Consider the following 17353-nt stretch of genomic DNA (forward strand, 5'->3'; position numbering starts at 1 on the left):
GCCCAGTGCCCTGTGGCTTTTGGAATGGGTAAGGCAGATTGTAAAAAGCACTAGATGTTTCCTGTGGCTGGGAGAGTCAGAGAGCTGACCCCCTTGCAGGCTTCCTCACACTAAGGGTAGGTATTAGCAAGGTGCCTCTCAACCCTAGCTATCCCGAGAGGCATCGCAAGCATATAAAGGCTTTGTGAAAGGGACATATGTTTTTAAGTTTTGTGGTAACATTAATTGATAAATATTGACTTCCCCCAACTGTCCCTCTACCAAGTCATCATATAGCAATAGATTTGATCTTGGCATCATCTTGGCCATCTTGATAGAGGATTTGAAGGAGTATCAGATGGTAGCCTTATAAATCTTCAGTCAGTTGTTTAAAACATTTTTTACTTTGAATTACTAAATTGTGTTCTGCACTTTTACAGTTGCTGAGTTATGTTTGAAAGGGAAGTAACACTTAGTAAACTTGGGCAACTAAATTTACTCCAAAGTGTCAAATGATTAAATCCTTCTGTCTGCAGGCCAAAGTTACAGGCAGCACATTGAATGGTAAGAAGGAGAAATTGCAGGCTGAAGAAGGTGATAAGGACAAGTGGGATTTCTTGAGTTTTGCTGAAGCCTGGACCCCGAACGAAAGTCTTGAAGAGATCAAGAATGAAGTTTTATTCACTCATGTAAGACAAGATGGATATATATCATCTTCTATGCTCTTCTTTTCTAAAACAATTCTAATACCTAGTCATTAATTGTGCTTCAAATTAAATGTTAAACTGCCCCTATTTGAAAAGAATGATGTCTGGGAAACAGGCTTGTCCTTCTCTCTTCTCTCTGTTCCCTATCCACTTCTTCCTCTTTTGGTATTGATTTTTTCTTGCTCATTTTGCTGCCATTTCTCCTTTTTAGAATGGATTGATGTGGGACTGTACAGGTACCTATTTTCTTGTCTAGTTTTATTAGGTATGCTGTCTTAGTCAACCAGTGAAATTATTAGACTATAGAATGACCTCTTGGGGGAAGTAGTAGAAGCACCATCACAAAAGACTTTTAAAACTAGTCTGTGGAAAGTGCTCAAGAATATTCTGTTGAGTCATGTTGTCCATTCCTACCAGTGCAGGACTGTTCACAAGCCTTTTTCTAGCACTGATCTCAAGGAACATTCTGGTGGTTACATGCACTGTTAGTTTATAGCTTAATGCTGAGTAGCATGTTATAATTACAGTTAAAATTGACCAAAGTCTATCTCTACAATAAAGGATCTAGCTCTGTAATCCATTGTATCCTTTAAATTATCGCAAAATGCTGTTTCATTCATGTGTATCTAAAATGCTGTATATTGTATGTTCAGTCTGATTCACTGAAAAATTGGGGTAATGCTAAATGACATTAATCTGGGCACTCATAAAAGAGCATGATATTAGGAATGAACATATAGCATCCTACTACCAACTAAGACATCTTAAAATTTGCATTTGTTGTTAAAAGCAAACAGATACATTTATTAATTTTATGAACAAAGAAATAATAAATGCAAATAACCTGATTGCCGTCTAAAAATATATAATATGTCTGATATACCATAAACCGGTATATCTTAACTTTCCCAGTGCTAGTTGAAGAGAGATGAAGGAAAAGTAAATCTTCCCAAAGACTGTATTTGATTTAATGAGAAATTTGTATTTAAGAAGAAAAGTTTGAATTTCTCAAACAATAGAAGAAGCTTGTATGTATAGATCAATTGTTTGAGCTTTTTCTAAGATTTCACAATTTTATCGTAGCTCCCAGTGAAAATTATATTACTAAAGCATGCAAGCAGCTTTGCTGCCCTGTTAAGCTTTTTGTCTGCTATCATTTGATATTATAGAAAATCCATGTAGCTCAATTACTACAAATATCAAGTTTCTAGAGTATTTAAGATTTTTATGCTGAGTTCTTTTATATGTGAACCATCTACATAACTTTCCTGTTGCTCTTTCTTTCAGTGAGTTATTGGTTGAGAGAGTCTCTCACAAAATGTACAAGCCATTTGTTATGAACAGTTATTCACCTGATAGGAAATAAAATTGGGACCTCCACATTATGATGAATATACACTTCCTTAGTGCTTTATATTTGTTCACTGCTTTCACATTCCGAAGTATTCCCAGAGCCTTTTGGCGAAGATTTTCAAACTTGTCTAGTGATATTGGGAGACTCAATTTTTTTGTGTACCTAATTTGAAACACCTTCAAGATGCCTGTTTCTTAGAGGATGGGTGCACTGTACTTCCTGACAATCAGGTAGGGTGACCAGGTGTCCCGATTTTATAGGGACAGTCCCGATTTTGGGGTCTTTTTCTTATATAGGCTCCTATTACCCCCCTCACACACACACCTCCTGTCCCGATTTTTCACATTTGCTCTCTGGTCACCCTACAATCAGGTTTCTTGAAGGTGTCCCAAGCTGGGCACCCAGAATCAGCAGTCACCTTTGCAAATCTTGCTCTTTAAATATACTGAAATTACTTCACCTAACACTGAAATGCAGCCATCTCTGCAATGGAGTGTTCAAATCAGGTTTTCATACCAATCAACTGTACACAAGACTTTAGGACAGGAAGTAAAAACTACTATATGAAATTGAAACTGGAGTTTAGACTGGCAGAATGTAATTGCCCACATTGACTCTTGCCAGGAAACCAGAGCTAGTACATGTACCTTTGTGAAAAGTGCCAAGAGTGTTTTAATAACCAGAAGATGGCATCTCCTGCAGTACAAGGTTGATCAAACAACATGCAGGAACCTTGATCAGTTCAATCAGTGGGTCTCAACCTGCAGCCCATGGAACACTTGCAGCCCAATTAGCACAAATCTGTGGCCCATGTGACATCTTCAGGACCATACAAGTAGTGTATATATTGTATGGATGCGGCCCAAATAACACAGAGAGATCTGCGTGTGCGGCCCACAATGGTAAATAGGTTGAGAACCACTGATTCAGAGGAAAGAGTTTCCTCCTGCTGAATCACCAACACAACTTATTGCAGCCCCCATTACTTGGTAGAACTCCAGATACTGTCTAAGTCCAACCCTTCTTAGCATATGAATTGTGATATGTTCATAGCTCAAGGTGGTGCATCTGCAAGCCAAGAAAATAACTTTTTTTTAATATAGTAAATAGCGGTGGGCACGTGACTACTGTAAAAATATAATGATCATAGGATAATGTGAAAAGGGAAACTATCCTGAAGAGTAGCTGTGCTTTATGGAAAACTTTAAAAAATGTTGTCTACCAACACCAGTTTGATATGTTATATTTCTCTACATTTCTCTTACTCTGGCCTTCAGTGTGATACACTTGTTCTTGAAAAAGAGAGGTTTTTTGTCTGACAATTCCAAATGAACCTAAAATATAATCCTCTTTTTGACATCACAGACAGTTGTTCTGGAAATGACCCAAGACCTATACTCTCACAAATGTCCTTAATTATACTGGCAGGAAGATACCAGCAGGAATTAGAATGAAACTCCATATAAGTGTTATTTATTATTACAATATATAAACAGAATTGTTTTCAAAGCTCAATATTTTTGCAAAATAGCCAAAATTCCTCAAGGCATCAGTACTCAACAAGTGGTTTATTCACTGTCTAGTTGTTATTTATTTAATATATAAATAATCACTCGCTTCTGGATTGCCCAGAATAATCCAGATAGCTGAAGTTGGGTCATTTCATTTAATAAACTTGCATTATATCCCTTCCTGTTGTTCAGTCTTTAAACTGTTAACTAACTAGTTGTTATGATATCACTCTGAGTGTTTTTCAGACTATCAACGAATGTCCTTCAGAATCGAGACATTTAAACTTGTTACCAAACATAAGCCAAAGTACGGGGCTCTTTGTCCTGAATGTGCTCCAGTGTTACACTTGAGGCTTTTATAACTTTAGCTACAAACTTTTGTAAACTCCATGTCCAACTAATTTTTGCTAGCCAGTCAGTATTTAAAAAAAACTAGTGATTAGCTCAGCACAACAAAAATGCAACACTATTTCAGTTCTAGTTGCCCTGTTTAATAATGTTTGTCAAAGAGCGTAGGGAGAGGGTGATTTTCATATTCATGTTTTGAATTTTCATTTATGGCATCACTAGTGTTAATTCTTCTAGGTCATTTTTGATTCTTCAGGTTTTCATCAGCTATGATGTAATTCAAACTTCTCTTCATTTAGCTACTTATAACTGAATAACATATTTCTCAGTGACTCACTTCAGCATGCAGTGCTTTTTATTTCCTTTTCTCTGAGATTCATTTATTTTGAAGTTTAGGATTGATGTTATAAAGTATTAATGAGCTCCTTGCAGAGTTTTCAGTTGAGATAGGGGTTCTGCTTTGATCAGTGCTTGTTATTGCTTGCTGCGATTCTGTCTAATATCTGTTGTAGTTTTGTCAGTTTTGCTAGACTTCTTTCTTCTCTGTTCTATTCCTTTCATTTTGTGTTTAGTCCTGACAATAACACAAAGATTGAACAGCCCTAAAAGACAATTTAACCACTGTTTTTTTTCTTTGAAAGAGCATTTTTAAAAGTTATATCCTGTCCACTGGTCTATACCATAGAGCAGGGGTAGGCAACCTATGACACGCATGTCAAAGGCAGCACGTGAGCTGATTTTCAGTGGCACTCTCACTGCCCGGGTCCTGGCCACTGGTCCGGGGGGGTTTGCATTTTAATGTAATTTTAAATGAAGCTTCTTAAACATTTTAAAAACCTTATTTACTTTACATACAACAATAGTTTAGGTATATAGTATAGGCTTATAGAAAGAGACCTAAAAACGTTAAAATGTATTATTGGCACGCAAAACTTTAAATTAGGGGGAATAAATGAAGACTCGGCACACCACTTCTGAAATATCGCCAACCTCTGCCATAGAGCAATACTACTATCCAACCCAAATTATATTATGGATTTTGGCTACCACCTTCAAACTTGACCATGTTTATTTTCATTCTAGTAGATTTAAGGGTCTTAATTGGTACCTATTTTTGGTTCCTTTGGTAAAGTTTGATCATGAAGCCATAGACCAATTTATAAAACAATGATCTAGGCCAATATGAAAGAGATTTGTCCACGTACTTCCCAGGAAGTCTTGCTCATTTACATCTGCTTTTGAATCAATAGACTTCTTGGGCAGAGCTTGGTCAGGGCTAGATATCAGAAAATTTACTTGATATATATCTGGTAGCTGATGTGTGGCCTCAGAGAGGAACCTTGTACTTTCTGTGCTTTATTGCTTCAGGCAGCAGCAGCGCCTGGGTTACTTGTAAGTTCAAGTTAAGCACCATGATCAGAATATTACTCATGATGTTATTATCCTGGTTCTTCATTCATCATTGTCTTATGCAGCTGTCAGGGTGTCAGTTGATGCCATTGCATCTCCTTGATCTGTAACCTCTCTTACTGAGGCTATACTTGCGCTATATCATTTTATAGTGCAAAAACTGGCCTTGAGATGTTATCTGGCTCAGTCTAAGTTTATCACTCTGTGTCTTCAACAGCAAGTTGCCTCAAGTAATACAGCTATAGTTGCTGAAACCCAGTACATGCCATGTGGATCCATACAGACTAATAAGATTCTGTCTCTGGTGTAATCATTCATTGCTGTCCCTCTTCAGAATGCACTCCAGCATGAAAAAAGTGTATTTACAGATCGGGGGTGGGAGGGAGAGATTTTAAATCAGTGGTATATAAGCAATTTTCACTGCACATTTAGTTTGATAAAAATGTTTTGAGATACTAGTTTCGATGGTTCAGGATTTTAGATAGTGTTTATGATTATAAAGAGTTTTGTCAAAATAAACCTCAAACAAGTAAATACACTTGATCTGACTTTCAGAAGTCCTGAGCACTGCTTATGGGTACCAGATGACTGTCGGTACTGAGACTCCAGTGTCTGGATTACCATTGCTTCCTGGTACCTCAAACGTCTCAGCCTTTTTCTACTAGGGCCTCCCCGTTGGAGTACATTGAGGAGGATGAAGGAAACATTTGATCAGTCTCCCCTTTACTAGTGCGGGATTCCCCTCCACATCCATACAGGAAGCCATACTTCAGCAAGGATCCTCATCCATGATAGGGATGATGGGATCAGCCCTGAGTGCCACCTTCTCTTCCATATTGCCCCCCCCCCCCCAATTGCTATACTGGGATCTTTGGGCAGCATATTGGCAACAATTTGCAGGACCTCCAGCTCCATTGCACTGAGAGGCAAGTGTGACACAGTCTCCTCTACCAAACTCCCAACACAAGGATGCCTTGAAGAATAGGAGTCTAGGGTGGTTAAGGAGGCCACCCCTCAAACTCTTATTTCATCCTCATCTCCAGACAAGGCAGTCATGGCCATCAGTGATCAACAATTTTTGCCCATTCCTGGACTGCGTGAAGAGGGTGGCTGACACCCTTCAGTTACCTCTTGAGGAGGTTAAAGAGTCTCAAAAGTTCATGGACATTCTGCAGTGGAGAAACTGCTTGGGAGTCTCTTGAAGTGATGCACCCATAGGGACACTATTCAAGGAAGAAGAAGAGGATAGTCACCCAGTTCAGTAACTGTGGTTCTTCTTCAAGTGATGGTCCCTATTGTATTCCACTGAGGATTATGCACGTGTACCATGTGCCCGGAGCCGGATCTTTTCAAAGTAATGTTGCTCAGCAGTAAACACATGCACTCTTATATTGCCTTGTGATTTTTCCAAGGTGGTAAAGGGTAGGTTGGACTGTCCATGTCTCCAGTTCCTTTTCACTGCCACATTTTCAGAGAAGGAACTGAGGATGGTTTGTGCACACGGCCCTATATACCCATCAGTATGTGACATGAGATTGTATAGCGCACATGCATGGGCTGAATGGATGCTGCTAACATAAAATCTCCAATTAAGGGCTCGTGAAGCACATGCACACCTGAAGTGGAGCACCCATAGGAACACAGCTCGCAAAGAACCACAGATACTGCACAGGATGAGAGACCTTTTCATGGGTTCATATGTTGTTTTTCAGGTGAAATGACCCATCATTAGCTTTGATGGCTTCCACCCTGATCAAAAATGCCTTTCATCTTAGAGGTACATTTCTCGAGACCTTGAATTGAGCTACTTTTACCACCTGTCAAAGGGTGATGCTGGCCTCCTCAGTAGAAGGATTGTCCAGTATTTAGAATGCTGTCTTGGAACTTGGAAGACTGGTGTTCAGTTCCTAGCTCTACCACAGACTTCCTGTGTGCCCATACGTATTTAGTCTCTCTCTGCCTCATCTCCCATCTATAAAGTAGGGATACTAGTGCTTCCTTACATCACAGGGGTATGGTGATAATAGAATCATAGAAATGTAGGTCTGGAAGGGACCTCAACACATCATCGGGTTCAGTCCCCTGCACTTAGGTAAATCTAGACTATTCTTGACAGGTGTTTGTCCGGCCTATTCTTAAAAACCTCCAATGACAGGGATTCCACAACCTTCCTTGGAAGCCTATTCCAGGACTTAATTATCCTTATAGTTAGAAAGCTTTTCCTAATGTCTAACCTCAATTTGCCGTGCTGCAAATTAAACCCATTTTTTCTTGTCAGTACCTTGAGTTGATATGGAGAACAATTAATGACTGCTCTCTATAAAACAGTTAACATATTTGAAGACTGTTATCACATGCCCCGTCTGATTTCTTTTCTTAGGACTAAATATGCCCAGTTTGTTTAAACTTTCATCATAGGTAAGTTATCTAAACCTTTTATCATTTCTGCTGCTTTCCTCTGAACTCTCCAATTTGTCCACATCTTTCCTAAAGTGTGGCATCCAGAAATGGACACAGTACTTCAGGTGAGCCCTTATCTGTGCTGCGTAGCACAGGACAGTTAGTTCCTATGTCTTACGTACAACACTCCTGTTACTACACCCAGGAATGACATGAAGTCTTTTTCACAACTGCATCACATTGTTCAATTTGTGATCACCTATAATTCACAGATCCTTTTAAGCAACACTACCACTACCTAGTTATTCCTGATTTTGTAGTTATGCATTTAATTTTTCCTTCCTAAGGGTAGTACATTGCACTTATCTCTACTGAATTTCATCTTGCTGATTTCAGACCAATTCATAGAATCATAGGACTGGAAGGGACCCTGAGAGGTCTAGTCCAGTCCCCTGCACTCATAACAGGACTATTATCTAGACCATCCCAGACAGGTGTTTGCCCTACCTGCTCTTAAATATCTCTAATGATAGAGATTCCACAACCTAGCTAGGCAGTTTATTCCAGTGCTTAACTACCCTAACAGGTAGGATGTTTTTCCTAATGTCCAAGTTAAACCACCCTTGCTGCAATTTAAGCCCATTGCTTGTCCTAGCCTGAGAGGTTAAGGAGAACAATTTTTCTCCCTCCTACTTGTAAAAACTTCTTTATGTACTTGAAAACCATTATCATATCCCCTCTGTCTTCTCTTCTCCTAAACATAGTTTTTTCAGTTTTCCCTCATAGGTCATGTTTTCCAGACCTTTAATCATTTTTGTTGCTCTTCTCTGGACTTTCTCCAATTTGTCCACATCTTTCCTGAACTGTGGCGGCCAGAACTGGACACAATACTCCAGTTGAGGCTTAATGAGCGGACAAATTACCTTTTTTTTTTTTCCTTCAGTAGTGTTACATTGTTGACTCATATTTAACTTGTGATCCACTGTGTCTCCCAAATCCTTTTCTGCAGTACTCCTTCCTAGGCACTCATTTCCTATTTTGTATTTGTGCATTGTGCATTTGTGCATTGTTTTTGTGATTGTTCCTTCCTAAGTGGAGTACTTTGCATTTGTCCTTATTGAATTGCATCCTGTTTACTTCAGACCATTTTTCCAGTTTGTCTAGATCATTTTGAATTTTAATCATATCCTCCAAAGCACTTGCAACCTAAATTCCCTCTAAGCTGCCAGCTACACAGCAGCTTATCAAGGGCCGCACAGGCACACAGCCAGAAGGGCCTGTATTGGAGAAATACCTCTCTCCCCACCGCAGCCCTGGGCAACATGCTCCCCAAACTTCTCATCCCCGGCCCCACCTCAGAGCCTTCCACCCTCACCCCCCAGAGCCCTCATCCTCTGCACCCCAACCCTCTGCCCTAGCCTTGAGCCTCTTCCCAAACTCCAAACCCTTTGGCCCCACCCCTGCCACAAATCACCTTTATGTTGGTACACATAACAAAATTCATTCCGCACATGGATGTAAAAAATTAGAGGGAACATTGCTTGCAACCCCTCCCAGCTTGGTATTGTCCGCAAACTTTATAAGTGTACTCTCTATGCCATTATCTAAATCATTGGTGAAGATACTGAACAGAACCGGACCCAGAACTGCAGAACCCCATTTGATGTGCCCTTCCAGCTTGACTGTGAACCACTGATAAGTACTCTGGCAATGGGTTTCCAACCAGTTATGCACCCATCTGATAGTAGCTCCATATAGGTTGTATTTCCTTAGTTTATTTATGAGAATGTCATTCGAGACAGTATCAAGCATTACTAAAGTCAAGATATACTATTCCTGCCACTTCCTGCCTATCCACAAGGTTTGTTACCTTGTCAAAGAAAGCTATTAGGTTGGTGTGACACCATTTGTTCTTGATAAATCCAAGCTGATTGTTACTTAGCCTAAACCTTATTATCGTAGAATCATAGAATATCAGTGTTGGAAGGGGCCTCGGGAGGTCATCTAGTTCATCCCCCTGCTCAAAACAGGACCAATCCCCAACTAAATCAGAAATCTTCCCTTTTCCAGTCCTCTGGAATCTCTCCCATCTTTTGTGACTTTTCAGAGATAATCGCTAATGATTCTGATATCTCCTCAATCAGCTCCTTGAGTATTCTGGGGTGTATTTCATTAGGCCCTGAAGACAGCTAACTTGTCTAAATAATTTTTAACTTGTGTTTTCATTATTTTATCCTCATATCCTATCTCATTTTCACTGGCATTCACTACTAATCCAATTGCTACTAATCTTTTTGGTGAAAACTGAAACAAAAATAACGAGGAGTCCTTGTGGCACCTTAGAGACTAACACATTTATTTGGGCATAAGCTTTTGTGGGCTAAAACTCACTTCATCAGATGTATAAAGTGGAAAATACAGTAGGTAGGTATAAATACAACTCCCATCTTTTCATGTGCTGTGTATTTATGCCTGCCTACTGTATTTTTCACTTCATGCCTCTGATGAATGGATCTTAGCCCATGAAAGCTTATGCCCAAATACATGTGTTTGTCTCTAAGGTGCCACAAGGACTCCTCATTGTTTTTGCTGATACAAACTAACATGGCTACCCCCTGAAACCTGAAACAAAAATGTCATTTAGCTCTTCTGCCATTTCCACTTTTTCTGTTGTTATTCATGACTGAATAGTACCAAACCCAGGACTGACCCCTGTTGACCTCACTAAATATTTCCTCCCATTTAGACAGTGATCCATTGGTAATAACTCAATTTTTCAGCCAGTTGTGCACCCACCTTATTATAATTTCATCTAGATCACGTTTCCCTGTTTTGCTTATGAGACTGTCATGTGGGACTGTGTCAAAAGCTTTACTAAAATCAAGATATATCCCAGCCACAAGACCAGTCATGATTGGGAAGTGTTCAGATGGTATAGTAAGAAGGGCCATGTAAGTACTTAAGATAAATAGACATTAAGGTCAATGAAACTTTTGCCATTTATTTCATGGAGCCAAAATTTCACCCAAAATAATTCCCCATCGTTCTGTAAAACAGAAGATGAGCTTTCCAACTGATGCAATTACAGCACTGATTTAAATGTTTGTTCATCATTTTATGTCCTTAGTGTTGCCAATATATAATAATTCACTGGATGGAGTATTAATTTCATTTCAAATGAATGTGAATACACTGTAGGTATTAGTGTTCCGTTGGAGTATAAAAATTGCAATAGTTTTTAATATGTACATATTTTAACCCAAACTGTTTGAGTCAGCAAGCTATTTGAAAATGACATTGCTTAGGAAGAACTAGTACTTAAGGAAGGAGAACAGCTTTTAATTCTTTCCAAATGTTAACTCTTTACAGCTTGAATGTACAAATTAATTTAATAAATAATGGATTTAGTTTAAACCATGACAGTTTCAAAATACAGATAAAGATTATCTCCATTTTGTAAATGGAGAAGCTGAGGTACAGAGTGGATATGTGATTTACACAGACTCACACAGAGAATCACTATGAGAGTTGGGATTAGAATGCAGGTCTCCTGACTTTCAGTTTTGACTTTATAAACACTGCCTCTCTTACTTCAGAGATTTACATCTTATGTTGTTCAGTTAATGGATGAGGAAAGGAATCTGACTATTCTCTGACATTTTTCGTACTGCTTTTCACTGTGGAAGGGTATATGATATACTGTCACAGTAATTACACTGTCGTGGTTGAGTTTTTAAAGTATTACTATGTTAAAAGAAAAAAAAATTCAATAAGATGTTCAGCCAATCTATTGTGATACAAAAACTCCCTTCCTAGTACACGTATAGCATTTAGCCTATAGTAATTAATTATTTGTAGTTTACAAATGGAGACATGAAATTCAAAATACCTAGTAAATCCTGGACATTATTTGGCTTGATGAGAAGTCACACTGTTACCTGTAAGGCCTTGTCATCAATAGGGGAGAAAAAGTTTTAACATGTATTAACTAATGTGTTGAAATACAATGTAAAAATATTAAGAGTTTCTCTAGGGAACTTGCTAACATTTGTTAAAACTGCAACTGCCTTGTCTACACTAGCATTTTGACACATGTTAAAAGTATGAATTTTTTCCTAGTGCTAGACATGTCTTAAAAGCTAGAACCTACAGTACAAAACCTCAAGGAAACTGGGAATTTGGCTGCTTTTGTAGTTGTGTTAGCTTATTACATCAGTAAACATCCAGTATGTATATACAGAATTATTCTAAAATGATAGTAAATCTCTCTCATTCTGTTGTATATTATTTTTTTAAAAGTACCACACAAACAATTCTGTACATTTGTGCTATGCTTATGCTGATTTAAAATTTTGACTGGAATATTAAAAATTATCATAGTTGAAAAATAGCATTAAATTACTTTTAAATTGAGTTTAAATAACTAAAAGAGAGTGTCTGTCCTTTTCTATCTACTAATTAAAAATTTAAAAAAATACCTCAAATTAGAAAGACAAAAGACCCATAATTGAGGTGGGGGAAAAAGTTACAACTTTAAACATGTGGACTATATCTACTGGAGGAATTTTGGATCTGTATGTTTGGTAATGTTTGTTTCTCTTTCCTAGTTTGAAAAAGAAAAACAACATGACATTCGTGCCTTCTTTTCACCAAAACCATCTACTGAGAAAAAACGCAAAACTGATTCTTGGGATAAATCACCGAACTTTACTTTAGGAGATTCTAAAGTCATACCAGCAAAGGACATAGAGGAGGGCAGCAGGCATTTGGATGCCAGAGAAATAATTGATGTGGATGCAGTTTGTTATGAAAATGGTTGTGAGCCTGAAGCTAAAAGACCAAGAGCTATAAGTACACCCACCCAAAGCAGCTGTAGTAAGAAAAAGAGAAAAACTTTGCCTGGAAAAACAAACTCTTTGTTTACCAAAGAAACTGATAATGAGTTTTCTGGTGACTCTCTGTCTAATTCAAGGAAAAAATCACCTTTAGCCAAAGCCTGGTGTTGTAGTCTTTGCACTTACACTAATAATTTGTTATTACCTTATTGTGAAATCTGCGAATGTCCTCGTGGCAGTGATGGTAAGTAATCCATGCATCACATTGTAACTGAATAGGCATATTCCTATGTTGTTTTGCTTCAAAAATTAGTGTTTTTGTACTAGAATACATGAGTATTTGCAAATTAAGACAAACCATGAAGAATAAAATCATCACATGAGATGGAATTTTTGAAATTGTCTCCTAATTTTGGTCAGGAACTTATTTCCGAAAGTCCTGTGGTATGACATTAATTTATCAAAAATGGATACCTGATTAAAGTCAGTAGGATGTAAATTCAATGAGCAGCAGCAGAAATTGTTTCCATGGCAGCAAGCATGCCCTACAGTCAGAGCCCTGCTGCTTTCTTTCCCTTCAGAGGATTTATCATCATCAACAAGCCAATTAAATTATAGATTTTTTCCTATCTTTTCACAGCCAAATGATGCAGTGTAGATGCTCTGCTTAGTTTAACAAGTATGTAATTGTCATGAGCTAACATTTAAGACATAAAAAGTTTTTAAATTTTTAAATATTTAAATTTCTCCCCTCAGAGTAAAATTTGGAATGTCCATAGTAAGTTTGTGTTTCAAAATAGCCTAAAGATTGTTATAAAGTTCTAACTATCTGTCTCCATGGTATATACTTTTTGGTATTACTGTCATCTCGATTGTTTGTGGAGAAAAGATGAGTAGGCATTTTTTAAAAATCTGTTTAAACACAAATAATAAGAGCTATTAGCCTTTATGCTATTTCAAAAAGAAATATAAATCAACTAAAGGACATATTTTAAACTTCACATTTCATAAGCAAAACAGAAAATTACCCTTAGGAAATGCACAATGTACATACTTTATTCACCATGATATCTACTGTTTTGAAATTAAGTTGAATGTATAACATACTGCTTGTACCTTTTTAATACTATTAGGATGTGAGAGGATCATATTAATTTGCTCCAGGGACCTGAGTTAGTGGACTTGCTTCAATTCTTGGGTGACAAATAGCCATAAAATAAAAGCTACCACCCCAGTTGTTAGCATTGTTGACAGTTTCAGTAGTGAATACTTTGTTTAACTTGCTGGCTGACACATATCAGTAAGCAGTGTCTGTGTAATATCTATTCCATACAGGACTTTTGTTTCCAATGTCGTCAACATGGCTCATTTCACAGTCACTAAAATTCTCTTAAGAAAAAGAATAGAAACAAATATATTTGTTCTAACTGATTTCACAGACATTAAGCTCTAGTTTCTAAAATAAAATATATTTGCTGTGGGGTGGAGAGAGAATAAGCAATTGATCTATACATTTTTCTCAGATGAATAATAAATACTGCATCAGCTGAACTTTAAAAATTGTATTGAAATGTATTAACGTTAGTATTGTTCAACATTAGGAATAATATGCTGAATAATATGTAATTTTCAACATCATGCAATTTGAAATATTTTTAATACTGAAGTTTAAATTTAAACATTACAGTTTTCAGGTGTTTCATTGTTTACAATTATTTGTTAATATTTCAGCATCTAAAATTAATTTCATTTAATTTATGGCACAGCTGTTCTTTCAGAATTAACTAATGGATTATTATAACCAAAATACATTTTAAGATACTTTGTTTCAAATATAAATTAATATTACTGTCTAATATTTATCTTATTTATTTAACTATTTTTATAGAAGCAAAGTAAAATTGATCACTTTCCTTTTTCTTTAACTATAGATAAAAAGAATACAAATCAAATGAATGATCCTCCCTCTACTCTGAGTGAAGGAGAAAATGCACCACAGGACTCTAGAAAAATCAAAGGTATAGCAGTATGCAATGCAGACAATGAGAGAAAGGACTTAGTACAAACAGCGACTGAATCATCTGATGAAATTGGGGGACAAGTAGCTAATGCCGTTGAAAATGGATCTGAAGAATGGAAGCAAAAGCCTCAAGAAGGTAAAGAAAAATAGGATTCCTAGTTGAGCCAATCTGCCATAGCAGTTATGGAAAATTGCATTAAACCTAAACACTGGGATGCAGATTCATTTGGAAACCACATATCTGAAACACAAAAAAGCTGACACCTGTAGAATGACCACTGGGTTTCTGTGTTTTCACCACAATACAGCCAGATGAATTGTCAGGTGGGCTGAACCCAACATTCTCATCCAACTGTGGCAGAACCACAGATATACATAGTATTGTTCACAGTTTGCTTTTGGGTTGCATGGCAAGTATGCCCTGTGAGCAGCTGCCAATTAGCAGGTTGTTGATCCATGTACACTGTGTCATTTTATTCAACTTTATGGCTGCAGATACTAATCTGTGGTTATATTGTACACAACATAGATACATGTTAATGTTTCATGAGAAACACGTATGGGGTAAAAATACAAAGGTCCTTTTAATTTCCCTCTTTTTTTCTTTAATTTTCTCCTGCCCATCTTTCCTATAGGTTTCTTCTACTTTGTGGCTTCGTTTGTGCGCGGCAGGATACAGTGAATTTTGCAGTGCGCATTCTAGTTGTCCGTTGGCCTGCTAGTACAGGTCATATTGAGCTGTTAGATACAGAATTTCTGTGATATGTAGAATGCCTGGTATTCATGTTCATTCTTATGGATACGATTTTTGTCACTGTAAAATTATGCATATTCTTATTCATTCTCATTCCGTTTGTTCAGCAACACCCAGAATGTGTCTAACTTTTTTAAACTTAAGTAGAAGATGCTTCCACGTATTCATGTAACAACTATAACACCTTCTTGTAAGCACACCATCACAGGGTGCTTTACTCGTCACGGGTGGCATCGCTTTCTGGTGACTCTGCGGATTAGTTCTGCCTGATTCAGCGTCTCGTTTCTGGTCTTCCACCATGCAGCTTTCCTCCTATTCACTGAATCATACTATGGTTGCTTCTGGACTTAGCCCTCTGGCCAGGTCACTCTGTGATTTCCCTTTCCGGGAGGAGATTTTCCAAGTCTCCCTGCACAAGCAGCATCAGACAGTCCTCTCATCCACTGCCCTGACTGTGTCACTCCTGCAGTGAATCAGGTAGTCATCTTATTCACTGCTCCCAGCAATGCCATTCTGTAGTGGATGGCAGGGAAGCCCAGGCCTACCCTCTACTCTGGGTTCCAGTCCCGAGCCCTGTAGCGAGCAGTTAAGGTGTGGATTTTCACCAACCCTATTGCTGTCTTCCCTGAACTACTTGGAGTGTACAGACTTTTATCTTGGAGTGGTTTGAATTAGGTAAGGATAGAGGTATGATGTGTTGCTGTGATACTTTAAATACAGATTTGTAATGAAATATTATTTATATAAGAATAGTATTCAGGCACTCCAGTCAGAATTGAGGCCCTCTTGGGGTAGGTCTGATACAAACACATACAAAAATACTGTCCCTGCACCCAAGACCTTACAACCTAAGGATAAAAAATACAATATTAAAAAGGATGTCACATGCTCGAACAGACAGAACTGGTACAAAACAGACGTAGTAGTTTGTGTATATTATACCATTAGAAAAATCATTAGAGAAAAGTTTATTAGAATGATATTGCTTAAGTTTTTAGAACCTTGTCTACGTTTTAATTCTAAGTTCCAAACTAAATATCAAATACTTTTTTGTAGCTTCTCCCAAGGACACCATTTTAGATGCAAAGCAAAGCCTAATATGCATTGAAAGAGCAATGTAAGGCTCTCATCTTATGACTTTTAGATCTAGTTAACCTTTTTCTGTGGCTAGTGTGCTCATTTTCCATTTTTGCTCCAAGTAATAAAGATTAGATTAAAAAAAACAAAAACTTTTCTTATTTTTTATAGGACATGTTGATAATTCAGATACTTTTCCAGTGTATGATGTGCTGAACTTCTGTGCAAGTAGGAATACTGATAGAATTCACCTCTATACAAAGGTAAGTATTACAATGCACTCAATCTGTACAGGTTTCACATACTATGCTTATTATAGGGCCACATTTTACTTTATAATAATGAAAGGTTTACAACGCATGTATTTATATATTAATTTTCTTGTTTCATACCAAAGCTTTCTTTTTTATTAACTGAGATGTACAAAAATTAGGCAATTTATCTCCTAGTTCTTTTCCACCAAGGTATTAATAATAGTTCACTAGACAAGATAACTTTTCTCCTAGCTTACAAACAAATACAAATGTTTTCTCAATAGATATATTTTAGAAGGCTGATAAATTGGGTTATCTATTGAGGTACAAATGTTAGTGGTTTATGAGGTTTCTTTGCTGCAAAATAGGAGTTTTGTAACATTTAGTTATTAGTGTGGTAGATTTTTTCCTCTCCTGGTTGTAAAAATCTTGCCTTTTCAATTATTGCAAAAATGAGTTGAAGAAAGAGATAATCATTGTCATCTTGTGAAGGTGCTCTTACAGGGCCTTATCCAAAATTAAAATCAAAGTGAGTCTCTCTGTTGACATATGTAGGCTCTGAGTCAGGCTCTTGAAAATGGTGCTTTAATCTAGAAGACAATAGAGTGCAACATAACAACAGATGTTTTCTGTTAAAGTACTATCAGATAACTTTTGATTTCTTGCTCATGTCCTTTCCATGTCAGATGTGCACACGCCATGTG

At 37.4% G+C, this 17353-nt stretch overlaps 1 protein-coding gene across 4 annotated transcripts in view; it reads left to right on the forward strand.

Moving 5' to 3' along the window:
• The window catches only part of ZRANB3 (zinc finger RANBP2-type containing 3), a 125201-nt gene that overhangs the window by 84236 nt on the left and 23612 nt on the right, over window positions 1-17353 (forward strand). For all 4 annotated transcript variants that reach the window (XM_050915985.1, XM_050915984.1, XM_050915981.1 and 1 more), the window contains exons 12-15: window positions 516-668; window positions 12317-12788; window positions 14476-14700; window positions 16567-16658. In XM_050915985.1, coding sequence (XP_050771942.1) covers window positions 516-668; window positions 12317-12788; window positions 14476-14700; window positions 16567-16658 — 942 coding nt within the window. The remainder of the gene's footprint in view (window positions 1-515; window positions 669-12316; window positions 12789-14475; window positions 14701-16566; window positions 16659-17353) is intronic.

The sequence above is a fragment of the Gopherus flavomarginatus genome, chromosome 10, assembly GCF_025201925.1.
Source record: "Gopherus flavomarginatus isolate rGopFla2 chromosome 10, rGopFla2.mat.asm, whole genome shotgun sequence".
Lineage (NCBI taxonomy): Eukaryota > Metazoa > Chordata > Testudines > Testudinidae > Gopherus > Gopherus flavomarginatus.